Source organism: Zingiber officinale, chromosome 11B (assembly GCF_018446385.1).
Source record: "Zingiber officinale cultivar Zhangliang chromosome 11B, Zo_v1.1, whole genome shotgun sequence".
NCBI classification, from domain to species: domain Eukaryota; kingdom Viridiplantae; phylum Streptophyta; class Magnoliopsida; order Zingiberales; family Zingiberaceae; genus Zingiber; species Zingiber officinale.
In genome coordinates, this window is record NC_056007.1 from 3,630,938 (window position 1) to 3,644,212 (window position 13,275).

General features: G+C 38.4%; 2 protein-coding genes across 2 annotated transcripts; one reads left to right on the forward strand and one right to left on the reverse strand.

Moving 5' to 3' along the window:
* The first annotated feature begins 418 nt into the window (after positions 1-418).
* Positions 419-7,579, forward strand: LOC122034321. The gene is made up of 7 exons (XM_042593521.1): positions 419-1,010; positions 6,242-6,333; positions 6,634-6,666; positions 6,863-6,973; positions 7,043-7,138; positions 7,216-7,290; positions 7,375-7,579. Exons 1-7 carry the CDS (start codon positions 587-589, stop codon positions 7,405-7,407), a joined length of 864 nt encoding a protein of 287 aa, XP_042449455.1. The 5' UTR covers positions 419-586; the 3' UTR covers positions 7,408-7,579.
* A 229-nt stretch (positions 7,580-7,808) lies between these two features.
* LOC122034322 (protein TILLER ANGLE CONTROL 1-like) lies at positions 7,809-9,124 on the reverse strand. Its single transcript, XM_042593522.1, has 5 exons — positions 8,995-9,124; positions 8,852-8,924; positions 8,305-8,783; positions 8,121-8,215; positions 7,809-7,961 (listed from the first exon to the last, which is right to left on the reverse strand). Coding segments are annotated over exons 1-5 (654 nt in total). The 5' UTR covers positions 9,001-9,124; the 3' UTR covers positions 7,809-7,960.
* Positions 9,125-13,275: the final 4,151 nt, after the last annotated feature.

Consider the following 13,275-nt stretch of genomic DNA (forward strand, 5'->3'; position numbering starts at 1 on the left):
TTAATTTCTCATTAATTTTAAAATAATCCTGTTAAGAATCACTGTTAAGTAAGTAAAGCTTTCCCTAGCTATTAATGTTGGTATACGTTCCTTAATAATTAATTAATAGTTTTGTTTTCTTATATTATTATTTTTAAAAAAATTAGAAAAAAAATCATAGTTATTTATTTATTAATTTATAAATATTTATCACTAAATTATTTTATATATTAATTAATTAATTAATTAATATTTTTTACTATATAATTATTTTTAATAATTCAATCGAATCCGAGTCTAATAATTTTCTAAATTTATAATTTTTTTAACAAGCACACTATGAACCGGGAGTTTTGAACGATTTCGAATCGATCTAACTGACATTTCCGAACAGGGTCAGTCCATCGGGATACCTGACCTCTTCTCCCCTCCCATCCCTACGGAAGCAAACAACCTGGCCCAAAGTCTTCGAGAATGTCTTTTGCGTGTGTACTTGGGCCGATCAAGTCGTTCAAAGAGTCTTCATCTCCTCGGTGGAAACTTCCCCCCTCCTCTGCCCTTCCTTTCCTTCCTTTCTCCGCTCCTTTCCTTCGAATTCTCAATTCCGATGGCTTGCTTTGGGATCTTTAAGAGTATCAGGTTCAGTGCCACCGGCGATTCGCCGGAGGAGCGCTGCGCCGCCGTCGCAAGCAGCTGCGACAAACACTTGATTAGCTCCTCCATCGCCGCCTCGGCCTTCGCCCGCACCACCTCCACGACCGACGCAATCAGCAGCGGGAAGCACTCGACGGCGTCGGAGACGTCGTCGTCGCAGAGGAGCGTCCCGGACTTGTTCGAGGAGCGGGCGAACAGGCTCCGGGCTTTCGAGCTCGACGAGCTGAGGGAGGCCATCGGCAACTTCGCTCAGCAGAACAAGATCGGAAAGGGAGGGTTCGGCAGCGTCTACAAGGGGTTCCTCCCGCCACCCAACGGCGGAGGCGGCAGTAATATTCCGGTCGCCGTCAAGAAGCTCAACCAGAAGGGACTTGCAGGTATCTCCCATTTTAGTCGAGCATCGAAATGAAGTGAAAATTTTCATTTTGCCCCATTTATATATTTTTATTTAATTTACCCTCAAAATAAAAATACTCTAATATTCACACAGTTGAGCAGTTTCACCTGTACTTACCGTTTGAATCCCAATTACGATCTATTATAGGATATTTCTTCTGGTGAGATGAAAATCTGCGATGTTGGCAGTTGGGCGAGAAGTTATCTGTGCTTTCGGATTTATTTAGGGGTCGATTTGTGAGATTGGATTATTCATTGGGCAGTGATTCTTTGGTCTAAGATCTCTGTATCAGTTTTAGTCCTCTACTCATTCATTAGTTGGATGAGTTGGATCCTATCTATTTAAGAGGTGGGGTTCAGTCCACTCAACCAATGAATGAATAGGATCTCTCCTGGTCTAGAAAATTTTGAACCAGAGGATCTGACCTCCTATCCACCTCCAAGATTAATTGGGCCAAAGGCCGAGACGTATAGATTTAAAAAAATAACTTTTACAAAGGGGTATTTCATAGGATGTCAATTCAAGTAGCTCAGGTCGGATTTGGGTTGAAAACAAATAAAATTATAAAAAATCTCAACTTCAATCCAAATCAAACTCGAATGCAATTGGAAATTGCTAATCCGAATATGAGCTGAATAACCCAATTAAAAATAATTTGTTAGATAAAAATATCTTTATTATTAATATATATTAAAAATATTTTAATTTTAAAAATAAAATTGATTTAATCCTAAAAACCCCTACTAAAATCTAAATTCAGATCAACTTGGATCTATCCAACTTGATCCGAAAATCTCCAATCCGAAAATCCTCTCATTTAATCATTAAAATTTTCAATCCGAACTTTATTTTTTCAAATCAATTTAGATCATCAAATCGAATTCATTTCTAACATCACTAATATTTTAGTATCAAATTAAAGTTGCACAATCTTGGAGCAACTTTAGAGGGCATAAAGTGATATTTTAAATACCAAATTATGGATGAGTAGGAGCTTACTTTTGACAATATGGATAGGTAGGGTGCCATTTTGAATTTCTGTCCAATTTTGTGGTATTCTTACAAATGAACTTCTCAAGAATATGCTAATTCACTTATTGTCCTTGTAGGGGCACAAGGAATGGCTAGTAGAAGTCCAATTCCTTGCCGTGTTTGCGCACCCAAACCTAGTGATCGAACTGTTGAGTGTATTGTCCCACACATTCGACACTCCTCCCCTTCAATGGAACTCGAGGTTGTGCATCGCTTTGGGGGCGGCACAGGTGTTAGCATATCTGCACGGTGGGGAAGTCCAGGTTCGATTGGGTTTTTGCCTTTTTGGTATTGTTTAGGGGGCTAGGCATGAGATTGTTGCTTATTGACTCAGTGGTTTGGGGCTGCTGATTGGTTTTGTAGGTGATCTATCGTGATTTCAAAACTTCAAATGTGTTGTTGGATCGAGAATTCAGACCGAAACTGTCCGATTTTGGCTTAGCGAGGGAAGGACATTCGGCGGGGCAAACTCACTTGTCTACACATGTAGTAGGGACTCATGGACATGCGACTCCTGATTACATAGAGACGGGTCATCTCGCAACTAAGAGTGATGCTTGGAGTTTTGGAGTAGTCCGATTTGAAATACTCACGGGTAGGCGATCACTAGAGCAAAAGAAACCGCCAAATGAACAAAAGTTGCGGAAGGAGTTCCCGGTGGAAACAAGAAAGTTTAGCATGATCATGGATACTAAATTGAGAGGTAATTTCTCCCTCGATGTTGCACGTGAAGTGGCAAGGCTAGCGAACAGATGTGTATTTAAGAACCCTAAAGAGTGTCCAACAATGGATGAAGTCGTGAAGTGCTTGAAGAGAGCCATACAAATGGAGCCAAAGGAAGAACTTAGTTTTATCCATAACTCAAACAAAAATAGAGTTAGTTGTAGTAAAAGATGATTATGCACATCATACATATCTATATTTATGTGAAGAAAGATAAATAATAAAAATAGAACTAGTTCAATAAAAAGATAAATAAGAAATATAATGTTAGAGATTGTTCTGAAGAATAGAACATTTTACTTATTTTGCAATAAATAAAACATGATATGTTATTGGCAATCGATTGACGTTTAAAATAAAACCTTTTTAATATTTACGCTAAATTGAGAGGCAACTTCGTATAGGGATGATAATTTTTCTCATGGATTCAGAGTCGTGCGGGGAAAATTCGAAATAAGGATGGGGATCCTCGATTTTTTCGGGGATAGGGCAGGTATGAGAATACTCTCTCCATCCCCGAACCCACCCCGATTATTAATATTAATATTAATATTAATATTAATATTAATATTAATATTAATATTAATAAATAATAATAAGATTTTTTAAAAATATTAATAATAGTTATAATATTAATATTATTTTTTTTGAAAATATTAATAATAATAATAATATTATTATTATTATTGATATTAATATTAATATTAATATTAATATTATCATTAATAATAATAATAATATAAATTAAATTTGGAGATGGAGCGGAGATGAGGGCGGGGATGGGGATTTGCTCTCCGTGGATTCGGGTTCGGAAAATCTCCGAACTCGAAAAAATTAAGACGGGGCGGGGATGGGGATGGCAAACCCGCCCCCGTCCCGCCCCATTGTCATCTCTAACTTCTCTGGATCTCCACTAAAACAATTTTCTTAGCCGAGGTAAATACCTCACTTATGTCCTAGTTACTATTCTAAAGGCTAGTAGTCACCCATGATTTACCTTCTCCGTGTTACCCTTGGAATAAACTGGTGGGGGCGCTGGGACGAGCGTATTCGCCATTTGTCACAATATGTATAAAAAAGGAATATAGAAATTCTTAATTAGCAGGGGTCTAAATGAATATTTGCCCACCAAATGGGTACTTGGGCTCATTCTCACTTAATGGGCTGGCCCAACTCGGTGGCTTTACTCTGGAATCTATTGAACCGGACGAGTCGTAACGAGTGCGTTGAGCCGACAGTGTTGTTGCGTGCTTGCTCGAAGACTCGCGATATCTCACGCGTGCCCTAGCGCCTTCATCGCGTCGGTCGTCGCCGCTGCGATCCTACCGCCGGCGATCGATCGCCATCCATATTCGACTGTGCATCCGCATCAACACAGGTACCTTGCTTTTTATCCACTCGAAATTTCTCATCTCTTCCCCTCTCTTCTCTCCTCTGTGCTTTTGGAATTGAACTAATCAACTGCAGATTGAGATATTTAATGTGGATTCTGTTCTATCTGGCAATGCTATTTGCTATGATCCGGAATGCACTTTGGTTTTTGTGTTCTTGTTGTTACTGTTATTAGAAAGCATTAAGAAGGGTCATTTTGGTGGAAAATTTAGTTTTTGTAGCAAACATGATAGTTTTGCCCACATGTGAAGGTGCGAGGGGTTCTGAAGCTCAAAAAGGTACCATTTTGGATCAGAGTTGGGCTTTAATAGAAGTTCGACTAGGAAGAAATGGTTCTCTCTAGAGCACAAAATTGACATTTGAAGGAAAGAGGTTTGCCTGTGGCTCATGGGGCGACCTCTTGAACGCCGTCCAATTAGAAACCAACCATAGGAAGGAAGCAACACCAATTAATAGATGTAAAGGGCGTATATACTGGGAGTTTGAGGGAGTGGCATGGCATGGCATATACTGGGGCTTTGTTAAGGGTGGTATATACTCCTAAACAATGTATGATGGCATGGCGATACAAAATACTTTTCACTTTGGTAGTTCAGACTCAACCCGTGTGGTCATGACAAACTCAAGGTCTTGCTCTGGAGCAGGAACAGTATTTGGTCAGTTTCTGGTGGTGAGAAAACCATGATGGGGGTGCTTGTGTGGTTGTGGCCGGCACCCTGCAAATGAGGCAAAAAAAAGTTGCAGGAGCAAAAAACAGCAGTAGCATCTGGAGCAACAACTTCAACAACCTAGACTGTGCACCGGAACTAGGAAAATAGGTCAGCAAACTCTTTATAGGTGCTGATCGTCGGGCTCAGAGCCAAAGATAGATGGTATATTCATACTCATTTACAAGGACCCTGAAAAAAAATTCAGATGCACCATCAGGTTTCCTTGATCTATTATGTGCAAAATGTACAGCATCCTCATGAGATGAATCTAATTAATGACACTATTCACCATCCACATGTATGATCGCAATAAGTGAAAATGAATTCTCCCACATTTTATTATTTAATAGAAAACACTGATTTTTCAAAGTCTCTGTTTTTCTGAGTATCTGTCTTAAGAGCATCATCCTTTTTAGTCTCAATATGTTTATGTAACTCAAATACTTGATTGATATCAACGTCTCTATATAACCATGCTTGTATATGCTCTATACATTAGCTTGATATTTGAAAGAACAATTATAGCATCTAGAATTCAAATGCATCCTTACCCATTCCCCATCATCCTTATGCCATACTCTGCTATTTTATCCTGAATAACAATAGTGGTCCAATATTATTGTTGTAACATATCTTCTATGTCGTTCATTGTAATTCTTCCCAATAAAACTAGATAGCAATCGTGAAGTAGTACATCATTTTACATGCTTGAAGTACGATACTTGATACTCTATTCTTCATATGAAAGTTTTGTCATCAGCAGGTTGCTTTGCATCTAACGTTAAGTGTATGCTCATGTGTGTTTAAGGTAATCACAACTTGTGATACAAGCTTAGGCCAAGTTTTTTTCCCCCAACTATAGGTTTCCAAATGTTTCTGGTCCAATCAGGCAATCTCTTATTTTAGTTATTGTGTTGTGGAACATGGAGATATGTGTTCAGTGTCCTTATGTTTAAGTATGCATAACAAGTATGGGTTGTAGGAAGTGGAAACCATTACATTAGTGCTATGCTTTCAACACCAAATGAGCTATTCTTGTTTGATAACTCATTTGGATTCTGATCTATACTTTGTGATTATTGCTCTGGAGGATAGAGCCCGACACTCCTGTCTCATCTTGTTTAGTTTGAGAACACTGACTGTCTTTCACTACTTTGCCACTTGCTTTCTCATTTTCCATAATCCTATATTCAAGAATGACTTATTTGTTAAGTACCAAAAGTTATTATGAGGCGGCGTCTCTCATTTTTGCATAAGCTTTCCTCTGAAGATTTGCATCTTCAAGCATCTTTATGCATTATAACCTTTTCTTCTAAGTTTTTTAGAAATTTAAATATGTCTGGAGTTATTGAAGGCCAGACTCGGCAAGGCAGACCTGCACTTCCTTTACAACCCAGAGGTCCTCCTTCAATTGCTCGCCTGCGAGATCCTGTGGACCGTGAGAAGGTATAACCCCTTCTAGTTGATCTGGATTTCTTCAATGTTGAGGGCTCAGGAAAATTCCTTTCGGAGAAAGATTTCTCCTTAATGGAAGTGCTTATACCGAGAAGATTATCCTTCATTTATCAGCATAACCTTTGCCACCAAAAAAATGTAGCTATGAATTCGCTAATTTTATTGATCATTGGACCTCATTTATTATTAAATTTTTTTAATACTAATACATTTGATTTTTTGAATTCATATCCAAGTTTTATTGTTGTACGACTGTTCAACTAAGATTTCCTTCCGTTTTCTTCTTTGCAGACATGCCCTCTTTTACTTCGAGTTTTCACGAAGGTATGTGAACATTTTTTGTACACTTTATTACTTGTGTTGTATGAACCATTGCAAATTTTTATGTGCAAGTATATATGTATATATATTACAAGGTATACATTTTACTTTTGTTCATCCATTTAAGATTTACATAATGAAAATTTTCCTCGCCAATCTCTTTGTTGAGCGTTTTGTAATACGCAAATGGTTCTGGCAGAGTGGTGGCCACCATCCGGCGGAAGATTTTGCTGTGCGAGGAAAGGAGCCAAAAGATGAGGTCCAGATTTATACATGGAAGGATGCGAATCTCCGAGAACTTACCGACCTCGTAATGAATTTTCTACTATTTGATGTGGGTTATTAATTCAGTTTGATCGATTTGGCTATTGCTTAATAGGTCAAGGAGGTTTCTCAAGAAGCAAGGAAAAGAGATGCCAAGCTCTCATTTGCGTTCGTGTACCCAGATAAAAATGGTCGTTTCGTGGTGCGACCGGTAGGAAAATACACTTCTTGTTGATCAATAGATACATCTTAAATCATTTGTAATTGTTCTCATTTTTCTCATCAAAGGTGGGCATGACCTATTCCCACGGGAATGGCAGGCGACTTGACGATGCAAAGACTCTCGCAGAACTTGGCTTTCAGGTTTGTTAGTTCATTTGGCAAATCATTCGAATCACCGACTCTCATCATTGCTAATCAGTTTTCGGTTATTTGCATGTTTTGAAGATTGGAGACTACTTGAGTGTTGCAATCCTTTAGAAGAGATTTGTGCTAATCTGTCTTAGCAGATGAATCTCTTCTCATGGTCTCGTAGATTGTTTACTTGAATTGCTCTTGTCGGTGATGTTTCGTCGTAAACTTTCAAATTCTAAGGCTTGTTCTTCGGCTTTTATTAACAATCTATGACGACGAAAAACTTCTAAGATTGCAAGTACTGTCGCGTGAAGGGAAATGCATATCAATAGCCGACGACATCAATGTAACGCAAGATCAATCAGTTAGGTCAAGCCACTTCGGTCGTCGGCCAGCTTCTCGGGTTGAGCTTATAGATGCCATGTTGTGTTCGGTTGATCATTGGCAACCTTGAACAGGTACTTGACTCCTTCTGGTGTGTATATATTAGGGAATTAAACATAATTAAATAAAACTATAAAAAAATATAAATCTCAATAAAATTTATTAATTGCCTTATGTAATTAAGCAAAACATACACGTACGGAATAGTAATTAAGACAAGTTTATTATTACACATTCATATGTATCATAAAACACACTAAAGTACAACGCTGGTAGCCAAAATAATTGCTCCATATCTGCAATTAAAACATTAAAATATGATTAAAAACATTAATCAAAATTCGACAATATTTTTCAAACTTTTCAGGATAATATATAATATTTTTAAAATAATTTCTGAAAATTATTAATATTTAAATTATTTTTCTTATATATTAAACAAAATATATGTTTACCAGTAGACCAAGCTGCTCCTTTGGACACCTGCCTCTCCTCCCATATTAAGGTTCTCTGGGTGAATCTTCTTCTTCTTCAGCAGTCTCGTCATCAGCTTCTCACAATCCAACCAAAGAAACACGAGTAATTAATCAAAATTAAATGGCAATTAAATAATTTTATGATTAAATAAATATAAAATACTTTCTGTAGCTTATTGTTCTTGTTGCTGCTGTTAGTGCAGGATTTGATGGGGTCTCGTGTCTTCTTCTTCTTGACCTGGTGCAATTGCTTGATGCCACTGTTGTTGTTGCATTCCTCCTTTGCCATTGGATCGGCCGCGAAGAGGTCGGCCAGGGTCGTCCGGCCACGCTCTCTCCCTTCTTTGTCTTCCCTCAGCAAAGGCCAATCTTCTCGCAACAACTTTGCCTCTACTTCAATAAGTGTTGCGGCCTTTTGGTCTTCTTCTTTGTTGTTCACCAGCTGCTCTGGCTTTACAGCCGGTGCGGCTACTTCTTCTTGTTGCTGAACAGGTTCTTCGATATCGTAGGGTGGATCCAAAAGGAAGGGATCTTCAAATTGGCCGAGTGTGCCAATGGCTAGGATGCCACGGAGCATGTCGTGGAGGAGAAGGGCTTCTTTCTCCTCCACCACCACTCCCTCCATCTTCTCAATCTCTTCATCTACAACAAGTCGATCGATATAGCGTGACACCGAATAAGTGGGATGCATGAGGGTACGAGAAACGAACCTTTTCTTTGAGGGAATTGGGAGTAATTGGCGACCACAGGCTGCAACTTGCGATGCATCCAATCGAAGAAGATCTGTTCATGAAATTTATGTGATTGTTAATGGAAAAAAAATCAAAGAAACCGAGAGAAAATCGATAATCACCTTCATCGATGATAGAATGGGCGAGGCTGAAACAAAAGAAGTGTACGTAGAGCTGTGCTCGAGTTGGAGGGGGCCAAAGGCCTAGGGGGGGGCCTTTAAAGGAGGTTGTGGGGGAAGAGGGAATAGTGATTGATGAATTGATCACATGCTTTTTTTAGATTAGGGTGGAGAGGAAAGGGACATTTGTTTATTTTTTTTCAATCTAAATCGTGATGTTTGGATCGATGGGCGAAAGTGAAACTCATTCGGTCGATCGAAAGAGAAAGAATAATTGCTCTGTTGAATTCATTCCGTACCATTTGTTCGATACGTTGAAGAAAAAAAATAATAATTTCAATTAGTCTTATTATTGACTATCTCTAGGGTGATCGGTCCGGTCCCATCGAAATTTTCCACCGATTATCAGGGTAAATCGAGAAGCACACGTGGCGGCCGACCCTTTGGTTACGCTCCCCATTTGGAGGAAAAATTCTTGCAAATACGCCGCTGCTAGGGTTTGAATCGCGGGTGTCTGAGTGACAACCTGAATGTCATACCATGACACCATGATTCCGGGGACTCAGTACGTTGAAGAAATATTGGGTATGATGGTGGCTATCAGGTTATCAGAGCTAAAATATGATAGATAAGATGAGAGTCTCTCGATCGAGCAGGGTGGATTGTGTTGGTATAGATTGCACTGATAATCAAATTTTGATGTATGATAAATAGGTTAAAGTTAGATGCGTTATTTGTTTAACTTTTCTACCAAGTGTATAGGAATTGACAGGTCTGAAGGACCTGACACCAAGCTGTAATCCAGCTAGGTTTATGGGATTCGATAGCTGGTGGGAAGTCTAAATAGATCCGCGGCGCTCGATATCTGGTGGAAAATCTGGTTGGGTGTGCGAGACCTAACAATCGATCAAAGTCCAGTTGGATCTATGAGATTTGACAACTGGTGAGAAGATTTGGTAAGTTAAAGGCAAGTCAAGTGATTGTCGTTGGTAAGTAAAAGGAAAGCAATTGGAGGGAGATCCAGCGAGGGCGCGTTCCCAATTGAGGGAACTGTAGGCGTCGATCCAGCATAGGTCCATTTGGGAAATCTAAGTTGAGACCTTGACTAGATCCTGGTCTCGGGGAGACATGATCTAATTACTACTTCCATCTTATTATGTTGTGCTAACTTTGTTTTGTAAGATAAATATATTTTTATTTGCGCAGGACTAATTCTTTTTTGCAAGGAAGAAAGTTGAAAAAAAGGATGTTCGGGTGCCCGGACCAGCATCGCTCGGGCGGGCGCCAAGCACCCGGGTAGTCCGAGCACCTGGAGCTAGTCCAGGTGCCCGAACCAAAAAAATTATCCCGAAGTTGAGTTGGAGCACGTCAATTAGCTGAGCCCACGTCAACAGTCCAGGCGCTCGAAAGTGGATAAACTTTACGGATGAAGTTTCGACGATAGATTGCCACGTTAGTAACGATCCAGGTGCTCGGAGGGGTTCCAGGCACCCGAAATGGGCCTATATAATGACCTTCGACCAGTAACTTTAAAACATCAACAACTACAAGTTTCATTCTTATATGCTGCTTTGAAAATGCTCCAACGACACCGAAAGGCTGCTCCGAAGTTCGGAGAACGAGAGATTCTAATTTCCTTTCTGTTTGTCGGTAACAACTAATTTAGTTCTTGTACTCAATATTTGTAACTACTTATTCGAACTGATAGTGATTGTCCAATGAAAGTGATCGACAATCACAGGTCTTGGAGTAAGAGTCGTCACAGATTTCGAACCAAGTAAAACTTTTTGTTAGCATTATTTTCTGTTTTCTTTATTCAGCTGCGTAACTGTTTTTAACTCTCGATTTTCGACGAATGCTATTCATCCCCTTTAATGATTTTACAATCCTGCAGATTGAATAGGTTAGCCGTGCAAATTGGGTTGGCCAAGTGGATAGGTCAACTTGAGTTGAATAGTGAGGTAGGTGGTTAGGATGAGTAGGTCAAGCAAGTTGGGCCGCTTGTGTCGTATGGATTGATGGAGATGAGCTAGCCACCTAGCTCAAGCAAGCGAATTAGGCAACGACAATGAGTAGGTCGAGTTGATTTAACATGTCCAACCAAATGTGCTAGTCGGTCACGTTGCACTAATTATACCGATGGTGTCAATTAAGTTTACCGAATCAACTAGATATATTGATCATCAAGTTGGAACCTACTTAATTGGTGGAACCAATTAGATCGATCACATAGGTTGATTAGGCTCAAATCATTAAGGAAGGAGGCTAAGCCTATTAGGTTTCTCGAGCCAATTTTTCAAGTTAGACGAGTTGTCTCATATATAAGTTTAATACTTTTATCTAATTTAACTTGTCACAAAAACCTTGACGTAATGATAAAATTATTGTCACATGTTCAAGTCATGAAAATAACCTTTTCTAAAGCATGCACTGGGTTGCCCATTAACTGGTCTATCTACTGAGTCCAATATTATTTGTTGTCTAATACACCTAGTTCAATCAATTTACTCGGCTTTGTCTTGATTGTTTCCTTTAGCCAAATTGGTCACTCTGTTCGATCCATTCAACCGTTAACCTAATCTATTGACCACTCGATTCAACGACACGAATCCAAACCTCTAACCTCCGGTTGAAAGTCCTTCAGATGTAGGCGACCTTTCGCGCTTCAATTTAAAAGTATGAAACAAGTGTAACGAGGAGAATAATTCTTCAAAGTGAATTACACTCCTTTTTCGCGATCTCAAAGATCGGAACGGAATCGCTAACGACACGACTCCTACTTCGCGTAATCTAATTCCGCCCTTTCAAACTCATCATTGGACGGGATATATGCATTGTAAGTTGTCTCCCCATAGAAAAAATTCACGGATGAATTATTAGTTTTGTCGAAAGGCAAGTCAGTGTTGTGTGTTGGGGTGGCCCTGGCCTTTTTGGATGGCTTCCAGTTTGGCTCGATTGACCCGTCAAGATTCCAATTAGGATAAATTAGGGAGGTGACTAGAGCCATGTGATTAGGTGGGACCTGGTCAAGTCTAACTCCTACTACTAATCTAATTACAAAAAATCTTGCTTCACCTCTTCTCTCTTGGCGTTTAAAATTTTAAAATCTTCAAAAATGTCTTTTTATTTCAGTAAATTATCAAATAATGAAGTTTCGGAATATTCAAACTAGTATCTAAATTTTAAAATTATTAAATCACATGCTCCTTTTACTGTTTCCAATTAATGGATAGATTTATCAATCGATTGCTACAATAATACATCTATTGATTGATTGAGAATAATTATGTGGTTATAAAAATTTTAAAATTTGATTTGCGTTTAAAAAATCATTGTATTCAATATATTGTGTCAAATTAATATTTAAAAGTATAAATATAATCAAAAGAATTAAACGAACATATAAGATCTAGTTCTATATCATTTTGAGTTCTCTAAGTCCATCAATTGATTTGATCAAAATTGACTAATGAACGTTCAGATTGATTAGAATATAAATAATGATTTTTTAAATATAAATCAGATTTTTTAATCGATTGTTACCGTCTAATAATTAATTCAAAATTTTAATAATCGATTGAGATAAATTTGAAAAGGTAAAATAAGTATGAAATATGTGATTTAATAATTTTAAAATTTAAATATGATTAGAATGTAGTAAGAATTCGTCATTTATATATTTAGATAGGTTCGATCGAGTGAGGTCGTCAAGTCATGTTATCTAAATATTGTCGTAGGCTTTAGAAAGGCAGTTAAAAAAAAAAAAATTAATCATGCTAAGTAACGTTGAGCCTAGGATGATCGATCTGATCCCACGAAAGTTTTCCACCGACCATAAATCGAAAAGCGCTCGTAGCGGGCAGCCCAAGAGCCCAACATTCTTTAGTTGCGTGCCCCATTTGGAGGAAAAATTCCTGCAAATTCATCATAGTTAGGGCTTGAACTGCGAATGCTTGGGTGACAACCTAGATGCTCTGCCGTTGCATCATATCCCGGAGGTTGTTAAGGGGCAGTTCAAGGCAGCTCAACTAGGGGTATAAACAAATCGAATCGAGTCGAATATGTAGAAAAATGTAAGGTTCAAATTCGGTTCAAAATAAGTATATTCGAGTTCGAGCTCGATTTGAACCTTGAAAAATTCAAAATATTTGGTTCGAATTAGGGCTCGGGTTTGAATTCGGCTCGAAATATTCAAACATGTTCGCGAACTATTCAAATTATTACTCGAAAATAAGTTCGAAAGACTCGCAATTTATTTATTTAATATATATTTAACTTATATTA